The sequence below is a fragment of the Podarcis cretensis genome, assembly GCF_951804945.1.
Source record: "Podarcis cretensis genome assembly, chromosome: 10".
In the NCBI taxonomy this organism is placed as follows: domain Eukaryota; kingdom Metazoa; phylum Chordata; class Lepidosauria; order Squamata; family Lacertidae; genus Podarcis; species Podarcis cretensis.
The window spans coordinates 46501155-46516497 of NC_137179.1; the positions used below are offsets into that span (position 1 = coordinate 46501155).

Below are 15343 nucleotides of genomic sequence, written 5' to 3' on the forward strand. Positions count from 1 at the left end.
CCATGCTGAATGGGGCACCAAAACAATGCAGTAGAATGGAGTGTAATAGGTAGGGGTAACAAATTTTAGCATACATAGGGCGCTGGTTTGCCACTGCTGGGGGAGCTCAAGATCCAGCCCTCCCAATAGTTCCTCTTCCCCAACCTATGGTATATTTCATTCCACGGATGCTGCTTGGAAATGTATGAGATGAAACTACTGAAAAAATTCTTGCAGCTAATAGGAGCTTGGAAACTCGTCATACTCCAAAACCAAGATGTTCTGAAAACATGTTGGATAAGAGAGCTTCTCCTAGTTTTAGAAACATGAATGAGAAAAGGGAAGTTAATCATACACTTGCTAACCACATGCTGGTTCAACAGCCTCTAGTCAGTCAAAGAAACATCTGAATGGGTGACCAGCTGCCAAATATGAACCCAGCCAGAGGGTTAAGGAAGTTTCACTTCTTCACTACCTGCTGAAACTGACAGAAGAGCCAAAACACAGAAAACCCTTTGGGACACCCAGTTTGCAAGTAGTTTGGAATCTAATGCAATGAAGGCTGACTTGCACAAATGCTATCTTCTATCTGAATTGAAGATCCAGACTTATGTTCTTCGGCAGAATTAGTCATTCCCAGGAAAGATGAATTCTTAGAAACCTGCTTTATCACCAGCAAGGATGAGGCATCTGAACCAACATAAGTACAGACTTTCCAAATTGATTTTTTCTGCTGAGGAACCAACTGATTTCCATCACTGGATCCCTGTGTGCTGCAGAGTACCCTGGGTCATATGGGTCATGGGAATCATTGGCCAGACCTTTTGGGTCCTACCAACACCATGAACGACCAGACAGTGTGTCCCAGAACACATCCAACACTCCCCTGTGGCTGCACATTAGAAGGCAATGTTGGTAATGGCAGAATTGCTGCCTTTCAAGAAAGCTTGTCTGCTTACTTTGGAACCCATGACAAGCTTCCAGGGACTCATACAGAATTTAAGAGTCATTCCTCTAGATGCTGGCTTGGATGCAAAGTAGAACAAGATTGTTCTCAGCCACTTAAGAAGGCTTTTCTACTACTCTTTCTAGCACTCATCTCTGCACCCTCTTGTAAGTTAAGGAACCCTCAAGGTAAAAGAGACTGTAATCTCATGGGAAACTAGCAAAACTTCTTCCCTCTTGCACCAGGGTCTCTTCCCAATCCTACCTCATCTCTTGTCTGAGGTCACACTACCAATACCTCCTAATTCCCTTTCTGGCCTCAGAGGGTACCTAAACAAGGAGGGGAGAATAACCTGGAATAAATCTGTGAGATGACGAACCTTCCCATTTGCCAGTTTGCAAGGTTCACCACCACCACCGCTCTCCCTAGCTAATTTGCACCATGGACATGCTTCTAAGCTTGAGATACATTTCTGGGTTGCCAATTCACTAGTCAGCACAAAGTTCCAAATTATGCGATGTATTACAGTACACTGCACACAAAAGTTACTGAGAAGAAAGCTTGGAGGCAGACGAGATAAAGGAAATCAAATGGGTGTTTTCCTCCATCTTTCTTATTAGTTCCTTAATCTAGGTACATATTTATTTAATCCACTAGCCCTATGCAAGTGTAATGGCATATTATTATTATTATTATTAGTAGTAGTAGTAGTAGTAGTAGTATTTCTCTACTGCCTTTCATCTGAGAATCACAGGGCGGTTCCGAAACATATTCCAGGGGAAGAAGAATTAGCTTTTCAAACTTGCATATTTCAGGGTGGTGGCCAATTAGGGCCTAGGAAGCAGAGACATGGTGAGGAGGATCCAATGGGAGAAGATTTCACTCAGTGGTGTGTACACTGGGGAAATGCCCATTTCTGAAGCATGTAGCCATGACCTCACCTTTAACCAGCACTAGACAGTAGTAGTTAGCTGATTAGGATTAGGAGGAAAGAGCAGGTGTGAAACCTTCCTCTCTCTCTAGAACAGGCACCCCCAAACTCGGCCCTCCAGATGTTTTGGGACTACAACTCCCATCATCCCTAGCTAACAGGACCAGTGGTCAGGGATGATGGGAATTGCAGTCCCAAAACATCTGGAGGGCCGAGTTTAGGGGTGCCTGCTCTAGAAGAAACCCCATCTGTCCATGCTAGGCATGTATTTTTAACTGTTTTCTGTTCCCACTGCTGTTGTTTATGTGGAATCAGGCAATTACCATATGTGATAACCAGGCTAGCCTCTCCTGGCATCAACCACTTTAAAATGAGGTCCACTGATAACCTAAACTTCTTATCAAACAAAATCATACTTGTATCTTAAAAGCAGGGCTCTTCTTCACACACTCTCATGCACACATGCTTACGTGCAGCAGTGCTTTCAACTCATGGATGCAGAGCAGGCCCTGAATCCAAGCCAGTAATAGCCATTTTCTGGAGATATTGCAGCTGATTTTTATTTTTATTTTAAGATATGTAGGTTTGCAGTCTCCGAAGACTTCACTGGTGAAATTTAATTTCCTGCACCACAACCAATGGATATGAGCTACAGCAAAGAAACTGTGAGCTAAATGTTCAGCGTGATACATAAAAATGTCCTTGTAATAATAAAGCCCAATAACCTCAGCAATTTTTTAAATCTTTTCTGGCTTGCACTGATCTGCTCACAACCAGATAAGTTCACACATCTCTCTGCAGTTTTACAATTTATTAGAGTATTTCCCCCATGGTTGTCCAGGTGGAAATTCCCAAAGTTTTATGTTATCACCCCCACCCCCCCACCCCCGATGCATACACCAAACTAAAGTTTATGGAATTTGAAGAAGTGAACTGAGAATATATTTTAAAACGCTATTTTACAGAACTCTTCAACCACACAACCACTGTTGGAAATCTCAAAATGTCACAATTTAGGAATGTGTACAGAAGGAAATACTCATTATAAAAGGGACCAAAGATACCGGGACCATTATAGTACTCCAAGCTCATGTTTGAAGACTAAAATATAAATGGTACTGATTAACTATATAATTTACCTATACAGAGAACAGCTATATTATTCTCTAGATCACAAAGATATGAAATAATCCAGAGAATCCTATTGTGTTTGAATATTTTATTTTATAATTTATTTATTTTTAAAAAAAACAAGTGCCTGGAAAACGGGACCAGCTGTTTTTAGTCACCCCTGGGTGCTATGTCCTGTCACTATGAAATCTCCCATGGCAAACTGATAAAGGTAAAGGGACCCCTGACTGTTAGGTCCAGTCGTGGCCGACTCTGGGGTTGTGGCGCTCATCTTGCTTTATTGGCCGAGGGAGCCGACATACAGCTTCCGGGTCATGTGGCCAGCAGGACTAAGCTGCTTCTGGTGAACCAGAGCAGCGCACGGAAACGCTGTTTACCTTCCTGCCGGAGCGGAACCTATTTATCTACTTGCACTTTGACAGGCTTTCGAACTGCTATGTTGGCAGGAGCACGGACTGAGCAACGGGAGCGCACCCCGTCGCGGGGATTTGAACCGCCGACCTTCTGATCGGCAAGTCCTAGGCTCTGTGGTTTAACCCACAGCGCCACCCGCATCCCTGACAAACAGATACACTGTGGTTATTTGCTCCAAAGGAATTAAAGAAGATAAGAAGAGCCTGCTGGATCAGGCCAATGGCCCATCTAGTCCAGCATTCTGTTCTCACAGAGGCTGACCAGATGACTGTAAGAAACCAGCAAGCAGGATTAAAGTACAAGAGAATCCATGATGCCAATGCAATTCCAAAGCAACATCTTGCATCAGTTAGGAGATGGCTCTCACATGATTTCCATGAATGCATGGATGTGGTGGAATATAAATAATAAAGTATTATGTATAGCTGATAGCTGCTGGAGAATATCTGGATAGTTCCTAAGTAGTATATATCAGTGTGGTACAGTGATGATCACCTCCTACTCTTTTTTCCAAAGAAACCAAACATACCCCACCAAAAGTTTTTAAATGTGTACTGTATATACTCACTGGGGAACAATCCTATGTGGCAATGGATTAAAAAATTTGCCTGGGATTTAACATACTCAAATGCTCTATTCAACCTGCTCCACAGCAATCTTTGTCAAATTTATAGGTTGATAAAATGAAAAGCTTTCATTTTAAAGAACTAGTAACCAGCTGCAGCTAGGATCTCTGTTGTACAGAAATAGAAAACGTTGCAAGACCTGCAGCTTTTTCTTTGGTGTAAAATATGTGGGCATTGGCTATTTTGTGGAGAAACTCATGAACTACATTTTTCTAAAGGCAAGGAGAACCCAGAACAAGTCTATGTCATCTGCTGAGACTTATACCTGTAGTTTCTTGTACCACAGAATCAGGTGTACACAACTCTTTGTCCATGGCTGATCGTGAAATTTAGATATCATAAAATCTGTATGTCGTATGTCTTTGATATGGCATCTACTTTCTGTCTCATTGGGACTATGGCTCCTGCAATGCTCTTGTTCTGTTTGTCTTATTTGTTATAAATCAATAAAAGCATTAGGAAGTTATGTCAGAGCAGGGGAGAAAATCTAGGTAAGCAAGAGAATGATCCTAAGTGGCTGTTCTAGAAGATATTTTCCTCTGCAGGATTGTTCAAGGCAGCCGGCTGCAGCTGTGCTGCTCATCATATAGCAGAGAATATGGGGGTATCAGGTGAAACATGCTTTGCAGCCATTTATTTCAGCTGCAATTTGTGTATATGGGAACAGTAGAACTAATGAGAGCACAAACAGAAAAGGCTTTATTAAAAACTCCATGGAAATGCTTGTCTCAAGTAAAGAGGTCTTTGCTTTGTTCCCTCTCCTTTCCTCTTCCTGTCTTGAATGCCTCCGTGGACTTTTTAAAATAGGCATATTCAGTCTTGATTCCATATTTCAAGGGTTTTTCTTTTACAAAACAACAGTACTGTAATTAATTGTCATGTTTTAAAAGTTGTAATTATCTCTGCCTTGTCACTGGAATTACAGGGAGCTTTACAGACTGAAGAAACTCTGCCTTGAATTTTGCATTTATTCTTATAATAAAAAGAAAGGCAAGGGGGAAATGGAAAAGGGCCGATGAACTGGACTGTTGGATTTCCCCTCTGGTGCATTTTTTCTTCCAAAGACTATAAAACAGATATGGTATGGTTTTGATCAGTCTTCCAATACACCACAAAAAAACTTGCTATGGCGGACATCAGTAAGGTAAAGGGTAAAGGGACCCCTGACCATTAGGTCCAGTCGTGGCCAACTCTGGGGTTGCGGCGCTCATCTCGCTTTATTTGCCAAGGGAGCCAGCATACAGCATCTAGATCATGTGGCCAGCATGACTAAGCCACTTCTGGCGAACCAGAGCAGCGCACGGAAATGCCGTTTACCTTCCCGCCGAAGCGGTACCTATTTATCTACTTGCACTTTGACGTGCTTTCGAACTGCTAGGTTGGCAGGAGCAGAGACCGAGCAACGGGAGCTCACCCCATCGTGGGGATTCGAACCACCAACCTTCTGATCAGCAAGTCCTAGGCTCTGTGGTTTAACCCACAGCGCCACCCACGTCCAGACGTACATCAGTAGAGATGCTAAATTTTACATGAAAATTCATACATCTCTGATTGCTGTAAAAATTACAATGGATTGCATACATCAGGAGTGGATAAGCTCTGGCTCTTCCAATGTCATTGGTTTCCATCAGCCCTAACCAGCATGGCTCATTCTCAGGGATGATGCTGGGAGCTGCAGTTGAACATCTTGAAGGACACAAGTTCCCCATCTCTGATACAACGGGTGAAAACTCGATTGCATCAATTTCAGGAATGCAAAGACAATTCCTCCTGAACAAAGTTTTTACTTGGAAGGTGCTCAGGATTAAACAGATTGCATTGGATATAGACTGATCAATGGGACACTTAACCTAGATCCAGAATAGTTGACTATATAGCTGCTGCTGCTGCTGCTGCTGCTTCTTACTGCCAAAATCAAGCCTTAGGGTATTGAGGAAGAGCTGGCAGGCTTCAGAGATGTAAAGCACAGCCCTGGCTCATTTTCCGATGCTCAAACTGGCTCACAGGGAATAAAAGCATAGTAAATATGTTGACCCTGCAGGGAATCCATGATTAATGTTGGACTAGAACCATGGATACCAGGAGTTCAAGAGTGGATTCAAATCCCAAGTCAGCCGTGAAGCTTGCTGGGTGATCTGGCCAATCACTTTTAATTGCATTTTTTTTTTACCCACCCTTCACCACAAGGTTACGAAATTTAAATAAACAACAATCAAACAAATGACACAAGTTGTGTCCACGAAACAAGAAAAGTGTAAAAGCAACGAAAATATAAAAACAGTTACAACAATTCCATATTATAAAAACAACACAAACGTTTAAAAACAATTCTGCATGTAAAAACAGTTAGAAAAAAGTTTAAAATACAGCTGCAGATTGGGATAAAGATCTCCACTTAAAAGGTCTGTTGAAAGGGTCTTCAGCAGGCACTGAAAAGACAACAGAGGCAGTGTCTGTCTAAGGTGTGATGGGAGAGAGCTCCAAGCGCAGGGGCCACTACACTAAAGGCCCAGCTCCTTTATCACACAGAATGTTCTCCTCCACAGTGGTTGATTGGACATATCAATTGAGACTATCACTGTCTCTCAGCTCAACCTACTTCTCAGGGTTGTTGCGGAGATAAAAATGGGGTGAAAGTAAATATGCTGGCTTGAACTCCTTGGAGGAAAAAAAGGCTTTAAAAGCAACAAATAATTTTATTAGCAAACGTGTTTAAAGGGACAGTTAATCGATGTTCTGTAATTCAGAGTGTACAAATAGGCTCCATTTTCACTTAGTGATTGTAATTATTTAGTGGTGCGGGAAGAAGCACTTCATCATATATAAGTAGGGTTTTTAAAAAAGGATGACCACACAAAAAGAATCGGATTTCTTAAATTTAAATCTGATTGTTAACAAACAGTAACAGTCTGTTTTAATAAACTGAAATTGCTTTTTTACCAAATAGATGATATAATATATTTAATTAAATTTCATTTAATGAATATAATTGGAACTTTGTACATTCTTCAAACTGAATCATGATAATGTAACAAGGAATTGATTTAAGGGCTATTTTTCAATGTAACAGAAAGAACACAGGGGAGAGGAAAATGCCTGACTTCTGAGCATTGTAAACAAAACATGGTCATTACCTCTGTGAAAGACACAGATGGCTATGGATCCTACTGTCACCAAAAGGGCATCATTCACAAACAGCAGGGAGATATCAGCAGGGTCTGGAGAACCCCCAAGGTATTTTTTTTTTGAGGGGGGTAACCTTGAGGTGGACAAAAACCCCAAATGCCCAATGACCAGAGGATGCTGACTAAAATGGTAATAGATAACCAGGTGGGAGGGGGAATGTACTGGAATACCCTGGAGGTGGACATGACTGGCTGACTTGACTGAGAAACAAAAATGGAGTACTCCACACTTAATATTTTGTTACGGGTCCCACTTGTTAGACACATCATGGCGGGTTTCCCATTTGACCCAGTGACTAAGAAAGCCATTACCAGGATTATCTATTGTACTGAACAAGGGGCCGGAGGGAAGCTTTAGGATTCTGTGATCTCCTTTGTTTATTATGAACTCCTAGATTCAGCAACCAAAACCAGGTTAAAAAAAAAAACCATAGTGGCACAGGGAGACTGATATATACAGTGGTACCTCGGGTTACATGTGCTTCAGGTTACATACACTTCAGGTTACAGACTCCGCTAACCCAGAAATAGTGCTTCAGGTTAAGAACTTTGCTTCAGGAAGAGAAGAGAAATCGTGCTCCGGCGGCGCGGCGGCAGCAGGAGGCCCCATTAGCTAAAGTGGTGCTTCAGGTTCAGAACAGTTTCAGGTTAAGAACAGATCTCCGGAACGAATTAAGTACTTAACCCGAGGTCCCACTGTACATAGAATAAAGAATCAGGGAAGGTAGCTCTGAGCACTTGCTCAGCCCAGGGATTTGTTTTCAGTACCAGAACTGAACTCTCAGTCCTTTCACACAAAAATCTACTTGTGGTCCCTTCCCCCCCCCCCCCAGGCTTTCTTACGTTACTATGGTTAAAAAATTAATCCAGAAACACTTGCTAATCTACTGCAAATCATTGACAGAACTACTGGAATATCTCAGTCTATCTTTTGAGCACCATGATCGACTGATCTACTAATCTACTGAGCCCATATGAAAATTGACTTATGCCTTCCAAGTGTCTGTCTAAGCTTTGCAGTGACTTCAGTTTTCAGAGGATGAATATTTATAGCTATGCTAATCAACAAAAGGGAAACTACCTTTCTGGAGAACCACTAATTGGCCCAGAAATTATCCTTCCTCATTTCTGAAAAGTTCTCAACAATTGTTACATTCTAATAGTAGACATGTTTACTTCCTTTGATCAACAAGGCTTCTAAATAAATGTGCACAATATTAAAGCGTTAGCCGTCAAGTAAGTGATACAGCTTAATATCCTTGCATATGTACAGAGGGCCAAGTAAAAGTATGTATCCCGTCTTTAAAACAACATAATTTGGCAATTCAAAGGGCATGGTCAAAAGTTTTGGATTCTGTTACTAGGTTTTATAAGGCACCATTGCAATGCAACCAGTGTGTTTTTAGTTGTCATAGGAACAAGTTAGTTTGCATGCTTGTTCAGGAAACATGCATTTCAAAATAGGGAACTTGCTTTAAATCAAAGATTTAATCCGGCCCCCCCTTTCCTTCATGACTTAAATCGTGATTTTAATTGATTCACTTTGCATGCAAACAGCATCTGACCATGAGAATGAATTCTTCCACACTATAAGCAGATTGCAAGGGGGCAGAGAGAGATACACATATATATCAGATTCAGCAGAGAACCATTCCATCTCTTACAATCTTCCTCTACAAAATTTAAATCTGTGGCAGAGACTTTGGTGAGGCTTGGCCAGGTTTTTTTGGTGAGGCTTGGCCAGATTTTGTTGAAATAACAGGCTACTGGTCCAGCAGCTTGGCTCCCCCCCCCCCCTCACCTCCCAGTTTGGACCTCTAAGCGCACAAATATCCAGGCACCTTTTACAATGTATTGCTATTGCATGGGTGCCAGTTTAAATAAATGTACATGGCAGCGGTGATCTTAAAGTAAGCTGCCCATGTGGAACATATCATCATGTGGTTCAGGTGCTTTTCAATACAACAGCTTCCATGGCAGCCATAATGTGCTGACCAGACTGCAGAGGAATCTGAAAGAGATTAGAATTGCTGGGTGTGGTGACAATGAAATGGGCCAAAGTTTCCCAGGAGTTGGAGAAAGGCACTAAACTGCATGACTAACAGCAGAGGGGAGTGAACTTAAGGAAAGTGAAAATAGGTAATGTTCACAGGTAAATGTGAGAGTGGGAGGGCATGTTGCTCTAAGCAAACAGCCAAGGGAAATCATATTCGCTTCAGCATAGCATGGATATGGGAAACAGATGGGATGATGAAGACAAGGGAGCAAAGAGACAAGGATGTGGAGATTGGAGAATAGATGTTGTGCCATTGTTATCATTCACTTACAAAGTTTCTTTAAAATAAGTGAAGTGCTTTAATCACAGTATCCCAGTGGGCTTTCATTTCCATTTTACAGATGGGGCTGAGGCCAAGAGAGACTTGTTAAAGACCACCTACTGAGCTTTATGGTTGAACAGGATTCTGAACACCAGCTACCCAAGGCCAAACACAGGGTGCTAAACACAGGATCAGGTTAGGAAAGAAAACAGCTGGACTGAAAGCGAACACTAGAAGCAAATAATCTTAAAGGAAAGTGAGTGACGGCCCCTCATACAGGATAAAAAACTCTGTGATCAGAGACTTGCAGTGCAATAGAAGTGCTGGGGGAGGGAACAAAGCCATATCGTCTGAGAAAGCTCCACTCATAACACACAGTCGTCCATCTGCTTAGCAACACAGGTTGCCATAAATACAGAGCACAAGCCAAAGCTTCTTTTAAGGCAAACAGCACTTCCCCATATGAGATCACTTAGGCATTTGAGAAATCTCCCATCTCTGGCTTCAGACTCTCATATTATTCTATGAGTAAAATCAAACTAGGATCAAGTCTGCTAAAGGGACAAAACTGTAGGAGAATTTGAATGCAGGCCATTAATAACCTATTGAGTAAGGAGAGTGACAGCAGATTCTCTTTTGAGGATTATATTTTCTTTTAAGAAGGAGATTATTGAATTCATGGGTTAGCTTTATTCAAGGGGGAAGTTGTATCTCTCCCTGTGTGGTATCAACCTTTCCAACTTTGCAAGGCTGGAAAAAACATATGTAGGTGGGATCAGATTGTTGTCATCAAGGAGAATCTGGACCCACCAGAAAGATCTTCAACCACTCGAAGAGCCCCTTATGGTTGAGCCTTTTAGTCATTGCAAATCCATGGGGGGGGGGGGGGACCAAAGGAAAATGCAAATTTCCACATGCTTTCCCCTGACCTAATATTGCATCCAGCCATTTCACTCCTTTTAACCTTCAGGAAAGTTAAATGGACCTGAAATGTCTTGGTCTACAGGCACTTTTAAATAAAAGGTAGCCCTTGCTCAGGATTTGAGCATAATCAACATGTATTTTTGCATGGCAACACTTACCATGTGAAATATACAATATTGCCCGCTATCTGCAACCACCATACTACACGCAAGTCACACTACTTGCATGCATCCACTACCATATAACATGTATGCATCCTTCTTGATGTAATACATGTATAATTTAAGGCCATTGACTGATCATCTTAATGACACTGGAACACTGGAAGTGCAATGCTGATGTCTAAATGTGGATATGTCCTCCCTTGCATCAGGTCTTAATTGGACCAGGTTTGGCTCTGGACCTGTTTTCAGTATTAGGAATCACTCTAAAAATGATGTACGTCTATTACAAGAATAGTGTCTCTGAACATATGCTTCCTTTCTCCTCTGAGCACAGCCACTAGCACTACACATACCTGGGAGGAAAGGGATTTCCAGGTCAAAAGACTTGCAGCCCAATGTAAGCCCTGCAATCTTTTCGTTTGTTTGCAGAAATTAAGCACCACCCACCCACAATTTATCTTACATCTAAGAAATCGCATCAGTCATACCTTTAAAAAGTTTTTTAAATTCCAAAAAATGCAATTGCTACATCAAAGGAATATAGAGGACCAGAGCTTTCATGGAAATGAGCGTTACTTTTCTTTTTCAGGTTCAGTGCTGCTGCTACACCACTGTTATACGGGTTATTTCTGGCCTGACGGACAATCTTTCTTCACCCTTCATAATCATCAAGCTTGGGAGATTGCATCCCAGCAGATTAGCTACAACTGGAAGATAAGGTGAGAACCCATAGCCCTGTAAGTAATTCCACCAGATAACACCCATTTGCCTAATTTAACTGTGTTTACAATCACAATTGTCTATCACATCTGCTGTGGCTACTTTTCCCAGTGCAAGCAACAAATCTCTCTCCCCCGCGGAGAGGGTAGTTTGCTGGAACTGTCCCTGAAACTGCCCTATGAGACGTGGGTCGCTGTGGGTAAAAGCCTCAGCGCCTAGGGCTTGCCGATCGAAAGGTCGGCGGTTCGAATCCTGCGGCGGGGTGCGCTCCCGCTGCTCGGTCCCAGCGCCTGCCAACCTAGCAGTTCGAAAGCACCCCCGGGTGCAAGTAGATAAATAGGGACCGCTTACTAGCGGAAGGTAAACGGTGTTTCCGTGTGCGGCTCTGGCTCGCCAGAGCAGCGATGTCACGCTGGCCACGTGACCCGGAAGTGTCTCGGACAGCGCTGGCCCTCGGCCCTCTTAAGTGAGATGGGCGCACAACCCCAGAGTCTGTCAAGACTGGCCCGTACGGGCAGGGGTACCTTTACCTTTACTTACAATCACAATGCCATTCTCTCACCCACTTAGTGGCCCTGCTGTTCCACTAGGAATGGGCAATCTATCCGAAAAGTTCTGACAATTAGGAGGGGAAACTTAATTTTTCAGTCTGAGAAAGAAGGCCACTCTTCAGCGATGAAGTGGTTAGCCTACTTTCCAAAGCTGTTTCTGTCTCTTTTCACCAGACACTCATTCAACCATGGAATAGGCTGAAGCGTGAAGGGGGGGGGGGGTCTGCCTTATTAAGAGAAAGGAAGCCCTAGAAAGCATTGCAGCACCCAAACTCACAGTGACTCCTCTCAGTAAAAACACAAGGACTGCCCTCCACACAATGGTGACTGGTAGAGTAGTTTCTTTTACTCTCCTGTTGTTTGAAATCTGTGGAGCACAGACTCGGATGCAGTTCATGCCCCAGGTTTGCAGGTTAAGTAGACAAAAGTCACCCACTCACTCACAAAGACCCACGTCTCATAGGGCAGTTTCAGGGACAGTTCCAGCAAACTACCCCCTCCGGCGGGGGAGAGAGATTTGTTGCTTGCACTGGGAAAAGTGGCCACAGCAGATGTGATAGAAAAACACTGACATGATTCACGCCACAGGTGACCTGACCTGACCGCTCTTCCACCTCATCACACAGTGGTCTCTCCAGACTCCTCTACCCAGCAGAGGAACAAACAGCACCCCCACCCCCTTATATGAAGCAAAGACTGGCTTGCCACAAATTTGGAGCAAGTGAAAAAGCACACATTGCCACCTAGAGAGTGGCGGTGGGGAGGGAGGGGCGTGAGACCATTAAACCCAGAGCCTAACATTATCTAAGTGGCCCATGGTGCCACAGGGAAGATTCAATGAGAGCAAGATCCCTAAGCAGCTGGGAAAGTTGCCTTCTCCCTCCTCTTTCCCATCTCCACAGAATTACCTGTTGAAACCAGACCGGTAACAGGACCAAGACGTGTTGAGACATGCTGTGGATAATTAATAGGGCTCCTCCATGCTCAGCCGGTGTCCTTCCTCTGCTCATTCACAGATCCCACTCAGACAGGCTGGCTGGCAGCCTGACGGTACCTAGCACATTTATTGCTATTAATACTCGGGAGAGGAGGAGCAATGCGGGGGGGGGGTGTCTGGTGGAGGGGGGAGGCTTAGGAGAGGCTGGCACAGTATTTTGAGAATGGAGAGGACTAAGCTGGAGGGGTTAAGGGCTGACAGGCTTCACTTCCCATTGCAAATAATAAATCCAGCCCCCGCCCCCCCACCAACCCACCCAACTCCCCACCCCGTGTCTCCGTCTCACCGTGTGGGCGGCGCTGCTGGGCTTGAGCGGCGGCAAAGCGATGGGGGACGGCGGCCCGGTCCCCGCGCCCGCCCGGGAGGCCCCTCCGGCCCCGATCCCCGGGGAAGGCTGGAACTGGCGGGCGCTGTCGCCTCCTCCCCGGCTGCCTGCGGAGGAAGGGAGAAGAGAGCTGCTGAGCGCCGCGGAGAGCCGAGCGAGGTCGAGCAGGCTTCGGTTCCAAGGCAGGGGAAAGTGGCTCAGGAGATGGGAAAGGGAGCCGAAGGAGCCCCCTCCCCACCAGCGCCCCTCCTCCCCTTCTCCCCCCGCCTGCTGCCATCGCAGTACTGTTTGCGGGATCATGAGGGGCTAATCCACAAACGTGGCACCGCCAGAGCAGAGAGGAGTCCGTGAGCGCAGAGGGCTAATGAGAGCGGGGGCCATCGCTCGTTAACCCAGTTAAACCTTTCATCCGCGATTAACCCACAACCATTAGGAGCATAAGTGGGGAGCCAAACTGGATTTGCTCGGCGCGATCCCCCCTCCCTCCCCGCACCGTCTGTCTGGCTGTGAAGAGGAGGGCAGGAATTAGCGCCTCCAATCCGGTTCCCAACCTCTCGCCTTCGCCTCGAGGGAAGTAGACCAACCCTCTCCCCAGAAACAGCAACAGCACCTCGCTCTCCCCACCCCGATTATCAGTACGGAATCGGGAGGACACGAACTCCCCTCTTTTCCCCTCCCGTTTTCAGGGCAGCTCTTTCTCTGGGTAAAACAAACAAACACACACACAGCGCGTTGTGCTCGAGTTGCCCTTCCCCACTTGCGAACTGACCCAAACTTCCCGGTTCGGGAGAGAAAAGCTCGCTGACTTGCGAGACGCTTCCCAGGCCGAGCGCAGGAAGACTTGGATGGGGCGGAGGGGAGAGACAGAGCAGCAGCAACGTGCCGAGACGTGTCTTCCCCGCACACGACCACTTTTGGAGGAGCAGCTGAAGAGAAAGGATGAAGCGCGCACCCGCACGCACACACACACACACACCCGCCCGCGAGGGCTCGCTCTGCAGCGCTCGGCCTGGGCTGGGGGGGGGGGGCAAAGGGGCAGCGCTAAGTGAAAGCGGTTCGCTCCTCTGCCCACGCCTCGTCCTCCTTACCGGCTGGGCACGAAGCAGCCGCGGCTCCGCCGGCTCCCGCAGCCCCGGCAGCGCTGGCAGAAGGTTTCCTGGTGGTTAACATGGCCGCTGGAGGAGAGGGGAAGACATTTCAGGGCTGCTGCTGCTGCTGCCGCGGCGGCGGCGGCTCCTCCTGATCTTTGCCTCCTCCGCTCCTTCTCGGCCTCTCCGACCCTTCTCCTCGCCGGTGGCGGCGGCGGCGGCAGCAACCACTACACCCCGCAGCCGCGCGCTGCTCCGCGGCATCCGTCTCCCCCCCAAGCCCGGGCCCGCCGGGCAACGGCCCCCCCTGGCCCGAGCCCCCTTGTCTTCCTCCTCTTCCTCTTCGTCGTCGTCGCCTCCTTTCTCCAGCGGCAACAGAGGCGGCGGCAGCAGCAAAAGCGCCGCCGCCGCCCCCCGGCCCAAACACATCACCCCGCCAGTTTCCAGGATCCCCGAGTCCCTTCGCGTCAGGGAACGGCGGCGAGAATCCCCCCTCCTCCGCCTCCTCGCTCCTCTCAGCGACAGGAACAAACCGAGCCCGCCCTGAGTGCGAGGGGGGGGGGTTAGCAATCTCCGCCCCCCGCTCCCCCTTCTTCTCCTCCCTCCCGTCTAACGCAGCCGCGCAAGCCTTTCCCGCCGCCTCTGCGCGCCCAGGGCGCTTTCACTTTCAAAGAAAAACCCAACAGGCCGCGCGTCGTCGTCGTCGTCGTCGTCGCGGGGCGGGCGAAAGAAAACTGAGGCGGGAGGAGCAGCAGTCTCCACCCTGCCGGGAAGGGAGGGAGGGAGGAAGGGGGGGTTAGCAGCAGCAGCAGCAGCAACCCGATGTCCTCCCTGCCCTCTCGCCTCGCCTCGCCTCTCCCGGCAGGGCTGCAGCTGTCCTTGGCTCGGCGGCGGAGCTGGAGGGACCGTCCCCTTCCTCTCTCCCTCCCGAGGAAGTGTGGTGGGGAGAGATGAGCGAGGGGCGGAGGGCGCGGCGAGAGGAAGACTGGCGGGGAAGGAGGGGAGCTGGGCAGCCCCCGCTTCGTGCTGGTCACAACACACACA

General features: G+C 46.6%; 1 protein-coding gene across 2 annotated transcripts in view; it reads right to left on the minus strand.

The window, feature by feature from the left end:
- The window catches only part of DYRK2 (dual specificity tyrosine phosphorylation regulated kinase 2), a 29185-nt gene extending 14162 nt beyond the window's left edge, over nucleotides 1-15023 (minus strand). The window contains exons 1-2 of one of the 2 annotated variants that reach the window (XM_079994228.1): nucleotides 14300-15023; nucleotides 13173-13318 (exon numbers count right to left, since the gene is read on the minus strand). In XM_079994228.1, coding sequence (XP_079850354.1) covers nucleotides 13173-13318; nucleotides 14300-14381 — 228 coding nt within the window. In that variant the 5' untranslated portion in view covers nucleotides 14382-15023. Of the gene's footprint in view, nucleotides 1-12797; nucleotides 12939-13172; nucleotides 13319-14299 lie in introns of those variants that run through there. The other variant, XM_079994229.1, reaches the window with a different exon arrangement.
- Between the last annotated feature and the right edge of the window lie 320 nt (nucleotides 15024-15343).